Below are 11,611 nucleotides of genomic sequence, written 5' to 3'. Positions count from 1 at the left end.
GAAAATGGCAGGAGTTGGGTGGGGAGCGGCAGGATGGAAGAAGAGATGGAGATTTTGCCTAGGAAACATGGCGGCTACAAAAGCGCGGGCTTCACCTGCCTTTGGTTGGGCCGGGGGTGTCGGAGTCCTACGCATTTGTTGTCCGGACTCTTGCAAAACCCCCTCGTTTGGTTCCAGTTTGCCGAAAAATGTTGTTCGGACTGTTCGGCGGATCTATACAAAACCGCACTGGATGACACAACACATCCGAACCGAGCGGTCGGTCCGGACATATGCAGAGATGGTTTTAGGGTCATCGTTGAAGATGCCCTTACCTCAAGTGTTTTCACACTTGGTCCACCCTTTGTGATTGATTGACTGGTTGTCCCGCTGTACGGCATGCTCAGTTCACCATCATCCATGCATGTGGCTCATGTCTCTTATTTAAGAGCATCTACAACCGGACTTTGCAAATCCGACCCTTCAAACGCCCGCAGACGCGTCCAGGCATCTCCGCTGGAAGTGACCGGGCACTCCACAAATTAGCACAACTGCATCCGGACATCTCATACTAGATTCTCAAATCCATACAAAAGCAATGCAAATAATAAAACCTACGTACTACGTAGAGATCTAGCTACTCTTCATCAGAGATGTCGACAATCTTCGTGCCCAGTTCTGGCAGCATGGGCGGCAGCTGCAGCTCCCGAACCTCCGGCGCCTCCGGCGCCTCTAGCTGCTCTGCTCTGACCTCCTCCTCCTCTATATCCGCGCCGACTTCGGCAAAGAGCGCGTCGGACGCCGCCTGCTCCTGCCGGAGAAAATGCCGGTCGGGCTCCACATAGGCCTCATCCTGGATGGACTCCAGGATGGCCTGCTGCTCTGCCATCTCCGCGGCTGGCGAAGGCGAACTCCACCTCCGCCTCCACCATGTTGAAGCCCTACTCCGGCAGCTCTGCCTCGTCCTCCTCCGGATCCGCCTCCTGCATCGGCTCTGACAGTGGCTCACCCTCCTTCTCCTCCAGTTGCTGCATCTCGTCCTCCGGATCCGCCTCCTGCATCGGCTCCGGCAGCGGCTCACCCTCCTTCTCCTCCGGCTGCTGCTTCTCGTCCTCCTCAGGCTCCGGCGAGTCAAGAGGCAGCCCAACAACGATGCGGGCGGCGCACCTTGCCTGGATCTCCTCCGCGATCTGCCTCCGGCGCTCAGGTGTGAGCATAGCGTTCGTGGTGATCAGCTGCCGGACCATGGCTATGCTGGAGAGCATAGGAGAGGGGGGGGAGGAGGCATACGGGCTCGGGTAGTGGCGCAGAGAGGAAGAAGGTGGATGGGCTAGGGTTTGGGGGACACCGACATGTTTAAATAGCCGGATTTGGCCTCGGGCGGCGAGCCGGAGCGGCGCCACGCGATGCTCACACCACAACGACGGGAGACGTCCGTCGGACCGTCGGATTTCCGAGCGAGTCTGCGTTGAACCCAATCGTCAGTCCTACATGACGGACGCGCCCGGAAGCGCCCGGACGCCCCCTTATCCGCCTCATATTTGGGCTGGATATGAAGGATGTCGGTCAGCCTAGGCGTTTGAGGGGGCCGTCTGGGTTGAAAAATGGTGACCGATCAGTGAACCGGGACCAGCCCGAACGTATGAGGCGGGTTTAAGGCGCCCGCCTGTAAATGCTTTGACAAATCTAGTAACCAAGCTAGATAAGGAACAGGCTGAGTGACCCCTATCATGTAGTAGTACCAGCTAAATTTGCAAGTACGTACAGCCATTGAAGTCTACCACAAGAATGCGATCTGTACACTGAACAGAATGCACACGCCCGCATGTAGCAGCATGCACATGCAAGGGCGCATGCACATCCACATGAAGCAGCAACGACAGGGATTGGAGTTGTGCGCCTAACCGGTTAGGCATAGACATATTCGTTGTTCGTATGTGTTGCGTCGTAGTACAGCTTACTCGCGTGTGTTGGATTTTACAGCGTCTGCTGAAACTATAGCGCCGCACCTTATTTTGCAGCACCTGTTGAAGCAAGCGCCCTCCCGCGTGCTAAAAATTGACTATTTTAGCGCTGTAAAAATTATTTAGCGTGCCGCGCGTTGCATTTATGTTGAAGATGCTCTTATGCAGTAAACAGAATGCACACGCCTGCAGGTACTTGTCAAAATTTACAGATTGCTCTCAACCCTCGAGTGCTCATATGCATCCAGGAGCTAAAGACCTACTAAGCCTAACAATGATATCCTACAAGAAATAATGGAGTACTGTCGCAAAAGATTGGGTGACAAAAAAACAAACAAACAAACCCAACAAACAAACAGCAAAAGCCTAACAATGTCAGGGTCAGGGGCATTTCACGTTCCTCCCTGGCCCCCCATAGTAGAAGTAGGTCCCCCAGCGGCCGTTGGAGCCTCCCTGGATGTCGTAGCACCCGGGGTGGTCGGCGAGGAGCTTGAGGCCGGACGCCCGGATGATGCTGTTGTCCCAGTCCACCACCTGCAGGTTCCGGAAGTAGGCGGCGCGGTCGAACCCCTCGCCGGGGAAGTGGCCGCTGCCCATCTGCGTCGCCGTGTGGGACCCCGGCGGCCGGGTGTTGACGACCTCGCCGCCGAACTGCACCATCCTCGCGTGGTGCGCCAGGTGGGTGAACAGTCCGGACGGCCAGTAGCCGACCACCATGCCCGGGCCCAGCTCCAGCCACCAGTGCCCGTGCTTGGGATCCTGAGGACCCGACCATTCATCATCATGCATTTGCCATGCAGATCAACAAATTCTTCTTGAAAATTACTGTAGTGATTCTGAAATGGCGTTTACCTTCCATATCATCAGATTAATATCAAACTGCCTCCCGTTGTACACCGATTGTGGCGTGATAGCCGCGCCGATGGCTATCTTGTTGGTCGTCTGGACAAATCCACGGCAGTTGTGGTTGTAGCACCCCGTCTCTTGGTACGCATCAGTCTACGAAATGCATGTTTAGTTAAACTGAATCCGGGGCAATCAGACCAGGCAAAAGGTGAACATTTTGTTTGTGCAAACAATACTTACTGTCCAGTAAGTGAAGAACCTAGCATTGCTATCTCCATACAGCTCCGGGCTGACCTGAAAATGAGGTGACAAGGGTTTCATCTTTCATGTTCTTTCTGCAGATAGTACAATGATATTGTTTCAAGAATCTTTTATATCATTCATGTACCTGCCATCCAGCCTCAATGGTGTTGAGATCGTGGCCGAAGGAGCCGGAGATGACCCAGATCTGCGACAGGCTGAACTCAGATGGGTCATCTATCCTGGGTGACCACACGTTAACACTCGCTCTGGCCCCATAGTATTTCTCTGAATTCACGTACCCAACCGCGTGCTGCCTCCAAAACAGAGCTATGTTAAGAGCAGTAGTCTAGACTCCAAGCATTATTCAGCTAGATACTAGGAGTATGTTTTTCAATTTTGACTAGTAACTAGTAGTAGCTAGGTATGGTAAGTCCAATCTTTCGCTTAGTAACCACGCAACTCGAATGCGGTGCTTGTTTAAACAAACAAAAAACTCGAATGCGGTGGATATAAGACAAAGCAACCAAGTTACTCTAATGGTTGAGTCAAAGAGCCCATCATTCAAGACGAGTTAATTTGCTCGTGCATTTTGATTAGGTTAATGAAGCTTCTGCACATGTACAAATTGTTTATTTAGTTGTTCCAAACCACATGGGTTCTCTTCTTGTGTGTCTGCTGAGCATCTCTTCTCCGGAGATTAAGCTCATTGGTAAACTCGATGAAGGTACATTCAACTTGATATTTTTGATGAGAATCTTATGCGTGGCATTTACTCCCTCCGTTCCTAAATATTTGTTTTTCTAGAGATTTCAACAAGTGACTACATACGAAGCAAAATGAGTGAATCTACACTCCAAACCATGTCTATATACATCCGTATGTGATAGCCCATTTGAAATCTCTAAAAAGACAATTATTTAGGAACGGAGGGAGTATGTGTGTCCACAGCTTGTAACAAAACATCAGTCTTCATGCTTACCACCGGTGGCTTGATTGATTAATCACTTGAGACCACTGTTCTAGAGGAGAAAAAAAATACAGTCAGTAACTCGGATGAAAAGTTAACACTGCCCTTCAAAAGCCCAATATATTGCCTCTGGTCCTCTACTATACCACAAATTACCTGGTTTACAAATACTCCCTCCGTTCGGGAATAAGTGACATGGTAACTAAAACACATCACTTATTTTCGGACGGAGGTAGTACAAATAAGGGCGGTATTGGTTCTTGGTGCAATGGCGCCAAGTGTGCCGACATCAGACAATGTCTATGAAGGTACTGCTATTTTGATTTCAATCACAGAGGGCAACAAAATGCTCCTTTCAATACCTAATTTTAGCTTAAGATGCCCAATTGAAGCACAAACTAGATACACAGAACGGAGAACCGAGTTACCGCATTGGCCCTTGGAATCATTTGGCTCATCTGTTTAGTTATAACCCTACGTTTGAACCAAATTCAGATTTTTGAGAACTTTGTCATTGGCTTCACAGCAAGCATAACATGCAGAGATCTTAGTTAAATTACCAATGCGCAGGACATGTCTTGGCAAATAAACTACTCCAAAACACAGATGAGATGCACATGCTGCCAGCTGAAACTGCACTGCCAGACAGGAGTCTGACCACCGTCCTGACTGAAATATTTCTATGCCCAAGTCGTGTAGTCAAGCAGAGGGTATCTAAACTGGCCGCACCAGTTGCCAATGGATCTAAACAAATGTTGGCCTACGGATATGAACAAAGGCAACCAGTGATCCTAGTAGCAAAGTAAAAATTAGCAATCTGGATTTTTCCCTAGTGAAGCTTCTATGGACTCATATGCAAGTAGTAACTGTTTAATTGCTGTGATTATCCTTTTCCTGAGTAGTACAGGCTTCTCTTTTGTAGCTTTTCCAGGTGCCACAAGCCCCAACAATGGAAGCTCATTCCCATATTCTTTTTACAGAGCAAACTACAGAGCTAATTTGATTTGCTCACATGATGCTTTTTTTTCTCTATCCCTTTTCCTTGGCGTAAGTGTGCAGAGTTGCTCTCATCATTGGTGTACTGTACTATTTACAGACAATTTTAGACCTACCACTGAAAAAAAATGTATTTTACGGAAATGAAAACTTATATCTATGCCATTACCAAACCATTATGTTGTTACTTTACTATATGACATATTGACATATTGTAAGTGCAAGAGTTATTTCTTTTAGTGTATTCTTATCCATGAGAATGGAGGGAAGAGGAGACCGTCAAGGAAAAAAATAGCGCACTACAGCAAAATAGCGGTGGCCTCAGAATACGCGTGCTATATCGCGCTATAGCGTGCTATTAGCGAGACGTTGTACACCGATTTATTTAGCGAGACAATTCTCAATACGCTATAGCTTGCTATTAACGATGCTATAGCGCGCTATTTTTTCCGGTGGAGACAGTAGAGTGTGCAAAACGACCAACCTCATGGCCACTGCTGGTGGAATCACGGCGGGTGGTCCGGCGTGGCGGCTTCCTGCCGTACCTCCTGAGGGAGCTAGCCCTGAGCAGATCCTTCTCCGTCGTCCGCCGCAGCGCCACCGTCCCTTCCGGGCAGGCCTCGCCGGTGGCATGCCACGCCTGCACCACCACCGCTCCGGCAATGGTGGAGTTGTAGTTCTTGGGCCTCTCCGGCGGGTCCTAGTTAAGCATCGAACTAGCTTAGCAACACTTCTCACGCCAGAGAGAGACACACACAGCACTGTGTGTGAGCAAAGAAATGCTTTTAATTACCAGAGGCTTCTGTCCCTTGAGCATTGGGTGGTCAAACGCGGGCTGTAGGTGGGAGGGAACGCAGTCGATTAAATCACCATCCGGGCTCTGCAAAGCAAACAAGCACTTAATGTAACCACAAACAGATGGAGAGAAGAATGCGCAGTGCAGAACTAGTTTCACTTTGAGGTACAGATGGCAACCTTGATGGTCTTGAGGGTGGGCTTGTTGAGCCTGCCGAGGAGAGCCCTGATCCTCCGGTGCTTGAGCGGCTCCCTCCCTGGCCTCAGCCTTGCGGTGGCGTTGCCGGCGCTGTGCCCGGAGGTGGCCACTGCGGAAGTGTTGGAGAGCAGGAGGAGGAGGAGCAAGGGAACAAAGTGGAAACTCCAAGCCATGCTCCCACGGCTTGTCCGCTTGTGTGTATCTATCTAGTTCTAGTCGCGGTCGCGCCGGAACCGGAGCGGGGAACCGAGGGTGGTTGTAGTAATAGATAGCATGTGGTTGTCTTGTTCCTTCCACTCCGCAGCCCTTTTGAAGTGAGCAATTGCTTCACCAGCCTGTTTTTATTACCGGATACAACTGGTGATACCAGCGACAGTGAGGTGGTGTTTGTTTCTCTAGTCCTAGGATTTTTTCTAGTTCCTGAAATTTTTTAAAAAAGACTCTGAAAGAGGTGTTTCTAAGGACTTTTAGCAAAAATTTCTAAAAAAGTCCCATCCTGTTTGGTTTGTTAGGGACTTTTTCTAGTCCCTACACGAAAAAGTTCCTGGAAACAAACACCCCCTGAGTGAGTGAGTGGCTGGGTGCTGCTGCTGAGACCATTTTCGGTTTCCTTTTTAAAGCTCCCGAGGGCCGGCCACCCGGCAAAGATGATGGAGCCGATCGAAGTTCCCAAAGTTAAGTTAGGTGGCCATTCATGGATGGGTGGCCATGAGACCCGGCCCTGCGTCGCCAACAAGCCGTGCAGCAAAAGCAAAGGGCGGGGCCCTTGGGCCTTGTTGGGGGCGCAGTGCAGGACCAGGCAGGGCGAGCCCAAAGCTATTTACTGCTGGTTCTGCTGCACTGCTGCGAGTGCTCAAAACTTAGCAGAGCAGTGGCGTGGCTTGTGGCAAACGTAAAAGAGGCAGTAGAGTCGTAGCGCCACTTTCCGCGGGCTCCAGGTCCATCAGGATTTTGACAACGCAAAATAGTACGTACTGGGGATTTAGAGCGATCTCCGTCGTTTCGTTTGGACCGATCTAGTTCTGTGGTGAACATCGCTGGTTGCTGCCGGTGACCACAGGGACAGCCGGACAGGGATCTAGGATTCATTCATGTCCGAGCTGGCCACTGAAATCGTCCTTGCTCTTGCCAAAAATAAAAATAAAATGCATGCTCTTGCTGGCTCGGAAGACATGGAACGTGGGCAGACGCTACGTCCATTCTTTCTTTCTTTTTCGAAAAGAGGAGACAGACGCTACGTCCATTCTACTTAATATAAGTTAGAAAATGATTAAAAATAGTTACCATAAATTATTATTTTTCTCAAATACGCACGAGAAAAATGTGTATCATTCATTATAGAAGAAAGGATACGAAACCCGAATCCACCTTTACAAGCTTATTTACACGCCGATTTGCCGCCCACCCTCTGTTTACATATAGCAACTACTCACTCTCCTCCCACGCTACAAGATCGACGTCAAACCCTAGATTATCCTCTTTGAAGAGCCCTGCCTTCGCCCAACACTGTCCTTCCTCCTGAATCCGCTGCATGGAACGTTGAAATGATGGCGTCGCTCCATTGAATACCACGTCATTCCGCTGTTTTTAGATTATCCACATCACCAGAAGGCACTTAGCTTTTTGGGCTTTGCGGTTAGCCAAGGCACCATCTTGTCGCATACACCATTGCTCCAGAGTTTCACCATGTCTGGGCTGTAGCTCCACCTTGTTTGTTAGTCTACTCACCGCAAGCCAAATCTACCTCGCGAAGCTACATTCCATCATCAGGTGCTGCATGGTTCCCTGATATTGATCGCACATGGGGCAGGCTGCCTGGTGAGGAAGGCCGCGCCGAGCAAGTCTATCTGAGGTCCAGCACCTATTCTTCAGTGCCAGCCAACTGAAAAAGCGACACTGTAGCGGCGCCTTAGAATTCCACGTGAAGCCCGTAGTTGGCGAAACTTGTCGCCCCATGAACCTAGCTGCATACGCCGATCGGCTTGAGAAACATCCACTGTTCTCCCATGCCGAACACACCGAATCCGGAGATCCATCCTCAAGGGTAATGGTCGAAACTCTAGTCCATAAGATTAGGTACTGATCAAGCGCCTCTGGTGATTTTAACTAGACAAAAGGAAACAACGCCAAGAAAACATTGACACAATCCGCGGCAAACATCCTCTATAACATTAAGCTCCCTAGTTTTAAATGCCTCATTATCAATTGAGGTCTCCAATCTGGAATAGGTCATCCAATTTTGATGGGGTCAACAATTTCACAAGGAGCTCTCATTCAAAAAAATTTAATACACTATGCTTCCTAATTTGGAACTCTCTTATTTGATTGAGGTATACAATTTTAATCCTTGACTTGGCTCGGTCAATCCTTAGTTGTGGCCCAATGAAATCACTAATTACGTTAAGCTCCCTAATTTTCAAGCCCCTCATTCAACTGGGGTCTTCAATTGGGAATTGGATGCACAATTGATTGTGTCGTTCACCTGAGCTTTATGGTGGTATCTCTCGATGAATTAGTCCCTTGGTAAGTGTTCAGGTGATGTGGGCTATCATTGAGAAAAAAGAAAATGTCGACTATGACATGTTTAGCATCAGCACAACACATGCGGCAAACAAACATAGGTAATTTCTAATGAATTTCTATTAGGCCTCGTTTGATTTGCATGGGATTTTTTTTTATAATTTAGATCCTCTAGAAGTTTTCATGCGATGTCGTTTGATTTACAGAATTGTGTTCCACCGAAACCAATCCTACAGAAAATCCATAGTTCAGTTTCACAGGAAAAAAAAGAATGAGGTTGGACTTAATGGAAAAATCCTGGCGGGAAGAAAACGCGCAAGCATGATTTCCTGTGGTTTTCCTATATACTACAATCAAATAGTACTTGTGTGAGAATTCCTTTGTTTTGCTATCCGTGGGATTTTGACGATAAAGAGTTTCCCCCGCTTTATATTATAAAGCAAACATTCCATACATCCAGCTCGCTGGGGCCGCAGCACAGATAAGGCCAAAAGAAAAAAAAAGAAAAAAAAGAGAAATAAATGCCGACACCGGCAGATCAACGAAGAAAGGAAGATCGGCAACCGCTGCACCCTCTGAAGAAGTACCGCCATGCTCCCAGCATCCCGAAGCACCGAGCCCCAAGCAACACCTTCAAAAAGGAATGCGACGATGTCGCCGCTGTTGCCCGAACAAGTTCTAGGGTTTCCCTCGATACGCGAGGGATAGTGGGGAAGGGGTATACCCGATGCCCTTCAGGAAGGCCCGATGGCGCCGGCAGGCGTCATCGCATCGGTGTCGGCCAGGCCGACAGGGGTTTCTCCCGGTCCACAACCACCACCACCACCCCAGGCATTTCGAAATGCACGACCCCCTCAGCCATCCACCAGCTTGTGCCACCATGATTATGGGACAACCCTCACCACCTCACTGGAGTTGTCAACACGAGACCTGGAGAGGGAGAGGAGACACCACCACGGGAGCGACCACAACTCGACCGGAGGAAGGGGACGGCCTCCACCACCGCAACGGAGCCGACCGGACGCGACGACGAGGACTTGTCGGGCCTTGATGGCCCGGTCGGGCCCACGTGGACCCGGATAGTCCTGTTACCACGCTGCAGCTTGCCGACCAACGAAATCCTCGCCGCCCGACCATCGCCACCACGCCACCACCAAGGATCGTCGCCGCCGAACATCCAGCCACCAGCGCGCTCCAACCTAGATGGGCTAGGCGGGCGCCGCCAGCCACAGCGCCATCGCGCCGCCCCACGGCCAACGGCCGCACCGTCACATCGAGAGCCACGGGCACCACCACCGATGGGCTGCACCGATGCCGGCCGAGAAGCATCGCCGCCAGCCACCACCGTCCGAGCAGGGGGAGCCACGCACGGGAAAGGGCAGGCCCGCCGCCGCCAGCACCACGCGGCCGAGGCACGGCGGCTCTCGCTAGCGGTGGCGGGAGAAGGCAGGGGCGAAGGTGGAGAGCTGGAGAGAAGTGGGGAAGAGGCCCCCGGTCGCCTTGCTCGAGGAGGCGACGCGGGGGTACGGGGAAGGGAGGGCAGGGGGAGTGGTAGGGGAGCAGGCTTGGGCCGCGGCGGCGGCTCCGCGCGGGGGAGCCGCCAGTGGCCGCGAGGGAACCCTAGGAGCGGGGCGTTCACGAGCCTCTTGATGATGTCCGCTGGGATTTCACTAGACATGGCATCCTATTCATAGTTTTCCTGTTCCTTCACTTTACCAATCATGTAAATCAAACGAGGCCTTAACTAAAAGACGCCCTTCAGTCACACGGTCAAAAAAACCCACCCAAACACCACAATAAAAAAATAAAAATGATACACTCACGGACGATTCACTATGGATTGGTCATAGCAAACACTCTTCCACCAATCATTTCCTAGATTTTCACCGTTGGGCCACTCTTTCCCTAATTTTCAACCACAAATTCATACATTCATCTATAAGCATGATCGTAAAGTCTGTTCATAGGTGCGAACTAACCCGTGGTTGGATTGTTAAAGGGACAGTGGTATCTCCAGCCCATCAGGGTTCAAATCTCAGTGCTCGCATTATTCCTGGATTTATTTCAGGATTTCTGGCGATGCGCATTCAATGGGATGATACGTTCTCGTTGACAACGAGGTGCCTATGATGACTTTATTAAATCTCAGGATGATATGTCGTTTTAGTCTCTCGGAGGTGCTCATAGGGATAGGGTGTGCGTGTGTGAGTCATAGGGGTGAATGTATGCACGTTTATATGAGCATTTGCGTCTGAACTGTGTTAAAAAAGTATGTCCATAGGTGTAGCTAGGGCTGGAATTCGAGCTGAATCAAGCTAGCTCGCCTCGACTCGGTAGAGCTCCTTTCGTTAACAAGCTAGCTCGACTTGACTCGTTACTATAACGAGCTCAACCCAAGATTGGCTCGACTCGTATAACTCGCGAGTTGGTTCATTTAGCTTGTTAAGCTTGTTAAAGACATGAACATAAAACCGCAAATATGATAAAAATTATTATGTATGTATTAAACATATACATCACCAAACAATTGTAATTTCCTTGTAATGCATCAGTCTCATGGGCGGCTAGGCCTTGTGTTGAGTGCCTGGAACGCAGGGTGCTGAGTGGTTGATCCTTTTTTGGATTGGGAGTGTCTGATCTTTTGTACTGAGCCTAACGAGGTACACGATGACTCATGAGATTGGCTCGTTTAACCCGTTCTATAAACGATCTTAAACTAAAGCTCGGCTCGACTCGTCATTCTTTGAGTTCGAGTCGATTCGAGCCGAGTCACAAGCTACTCATTTAGCTCACGAACTTCGAGCTTTTTTTTCAGCCCTAGGTGTAGCATTTGTCATAAAAAACACTCCATTGTTTTCCCACACGTCAAACCAACTAGCATGTAAATAATTTTTACTACTTAAAAAACATATCACGTAAAATAAAACATGTATAACACTAAGAACATAAATGGCGCAGCAAAGCGTGCACTGCCCTTCTAGTGTAGAGTGATTCGCGAGGCAGCTCTTTGAAAATGACACTAAAGGGCATCTTTGAAAATGACACTAGAGTGTAGAGTGATTCGTGATTCAGCATGTTCCTCTTCGTCGTGTTACTGACGCT

At 49.5% G+C, this 11,611-nt stretch overlaps 1 protein-coding gene across 1 annotated transcript; it reads right to left on the bottom strand.

The window, feature by feature from the left end:
• Nucleotides 1–2,066: 2,066 nt before the first annotated feature.
• On the bottom strand, nucleotides 2,067–6,523 carry LOC123161796 (uncharacterized). Its single transcript, XM_044579612.1, has 7 exons — nucleotides 5,971–6,523; nucleotides 5,789–5,875; nucleotides 5,480–5,695; nucleotides 3,178–3,342; nucleotides 3,030–3,083; nucleotides 2,796–2,942; nucleotides 2,067–2,702 (listed from the first exon to the last, which is right to left on the bottom strand). Exons 1-7 carry the CDS (start codon nucleotides 6,160–6,162, stop codon nucleotides 2,325–2,327), a joined length of 1,239 nt encoding a protein of 412 aa, XP_044435547.1. The 5' UTR covers nucleotides 6,163–6,523; the 3' UTR covers nucleotides 2,067–2,324.
• Between the last annotated feature and the right edge of the window lie 5,088 nt (nucleotides 6,524–11,611).

The sequence above is a fragment of the Triticum aestivum genome, chromosome 7B, assembly GCF_018294505.1.
Source record: "Triticum aestivum cultivar Chinese Spring chromosome 7B, IWGSC CS RefSeq v2.1, whole genome shotgun sequence".
Taxonomy (NCBI): domain Eukaryota; kingdom Viridiplantae; phylum Streptophyta; class Magnoliopsida; order Poales; family Poaceae; genus Triticum; species Triticum aestivum.
The sequence above is the reverse complement of the archived record's forward strand: the minus strand, read 5'-3'. Positions and strand labels throughout refer to the sequence as shown.

What these genes read in the sequence shown, in the direction of transcription:
- LOC123161796 (XM_044579612.1), bottom strand. Translation starts at nt 6,162, where the DNA reads ATGGCTTGGAGTTTCCACTTTGTTCCCTTGCTCCTCCTCCTCCTGCTC. An exon ending in CCACCCTCAAGACCATCAAG is followed by an intron (nt 5,876 to 5,970) that starts GTTGCCATCTGT and finishes TTTGCTTTGCAG; the next exon opens with AGCCCGGATGGTGATTTAAT. An exon ending in CCACCAGCAGTGGCCATGAG is followed by an intron (nt 3,343 to 5,479) that starts GTTGGTCGTTTT and finishes TTTTGGAGGCAG; the next exon opens with CACGCGGTTGGGTACGTGAA.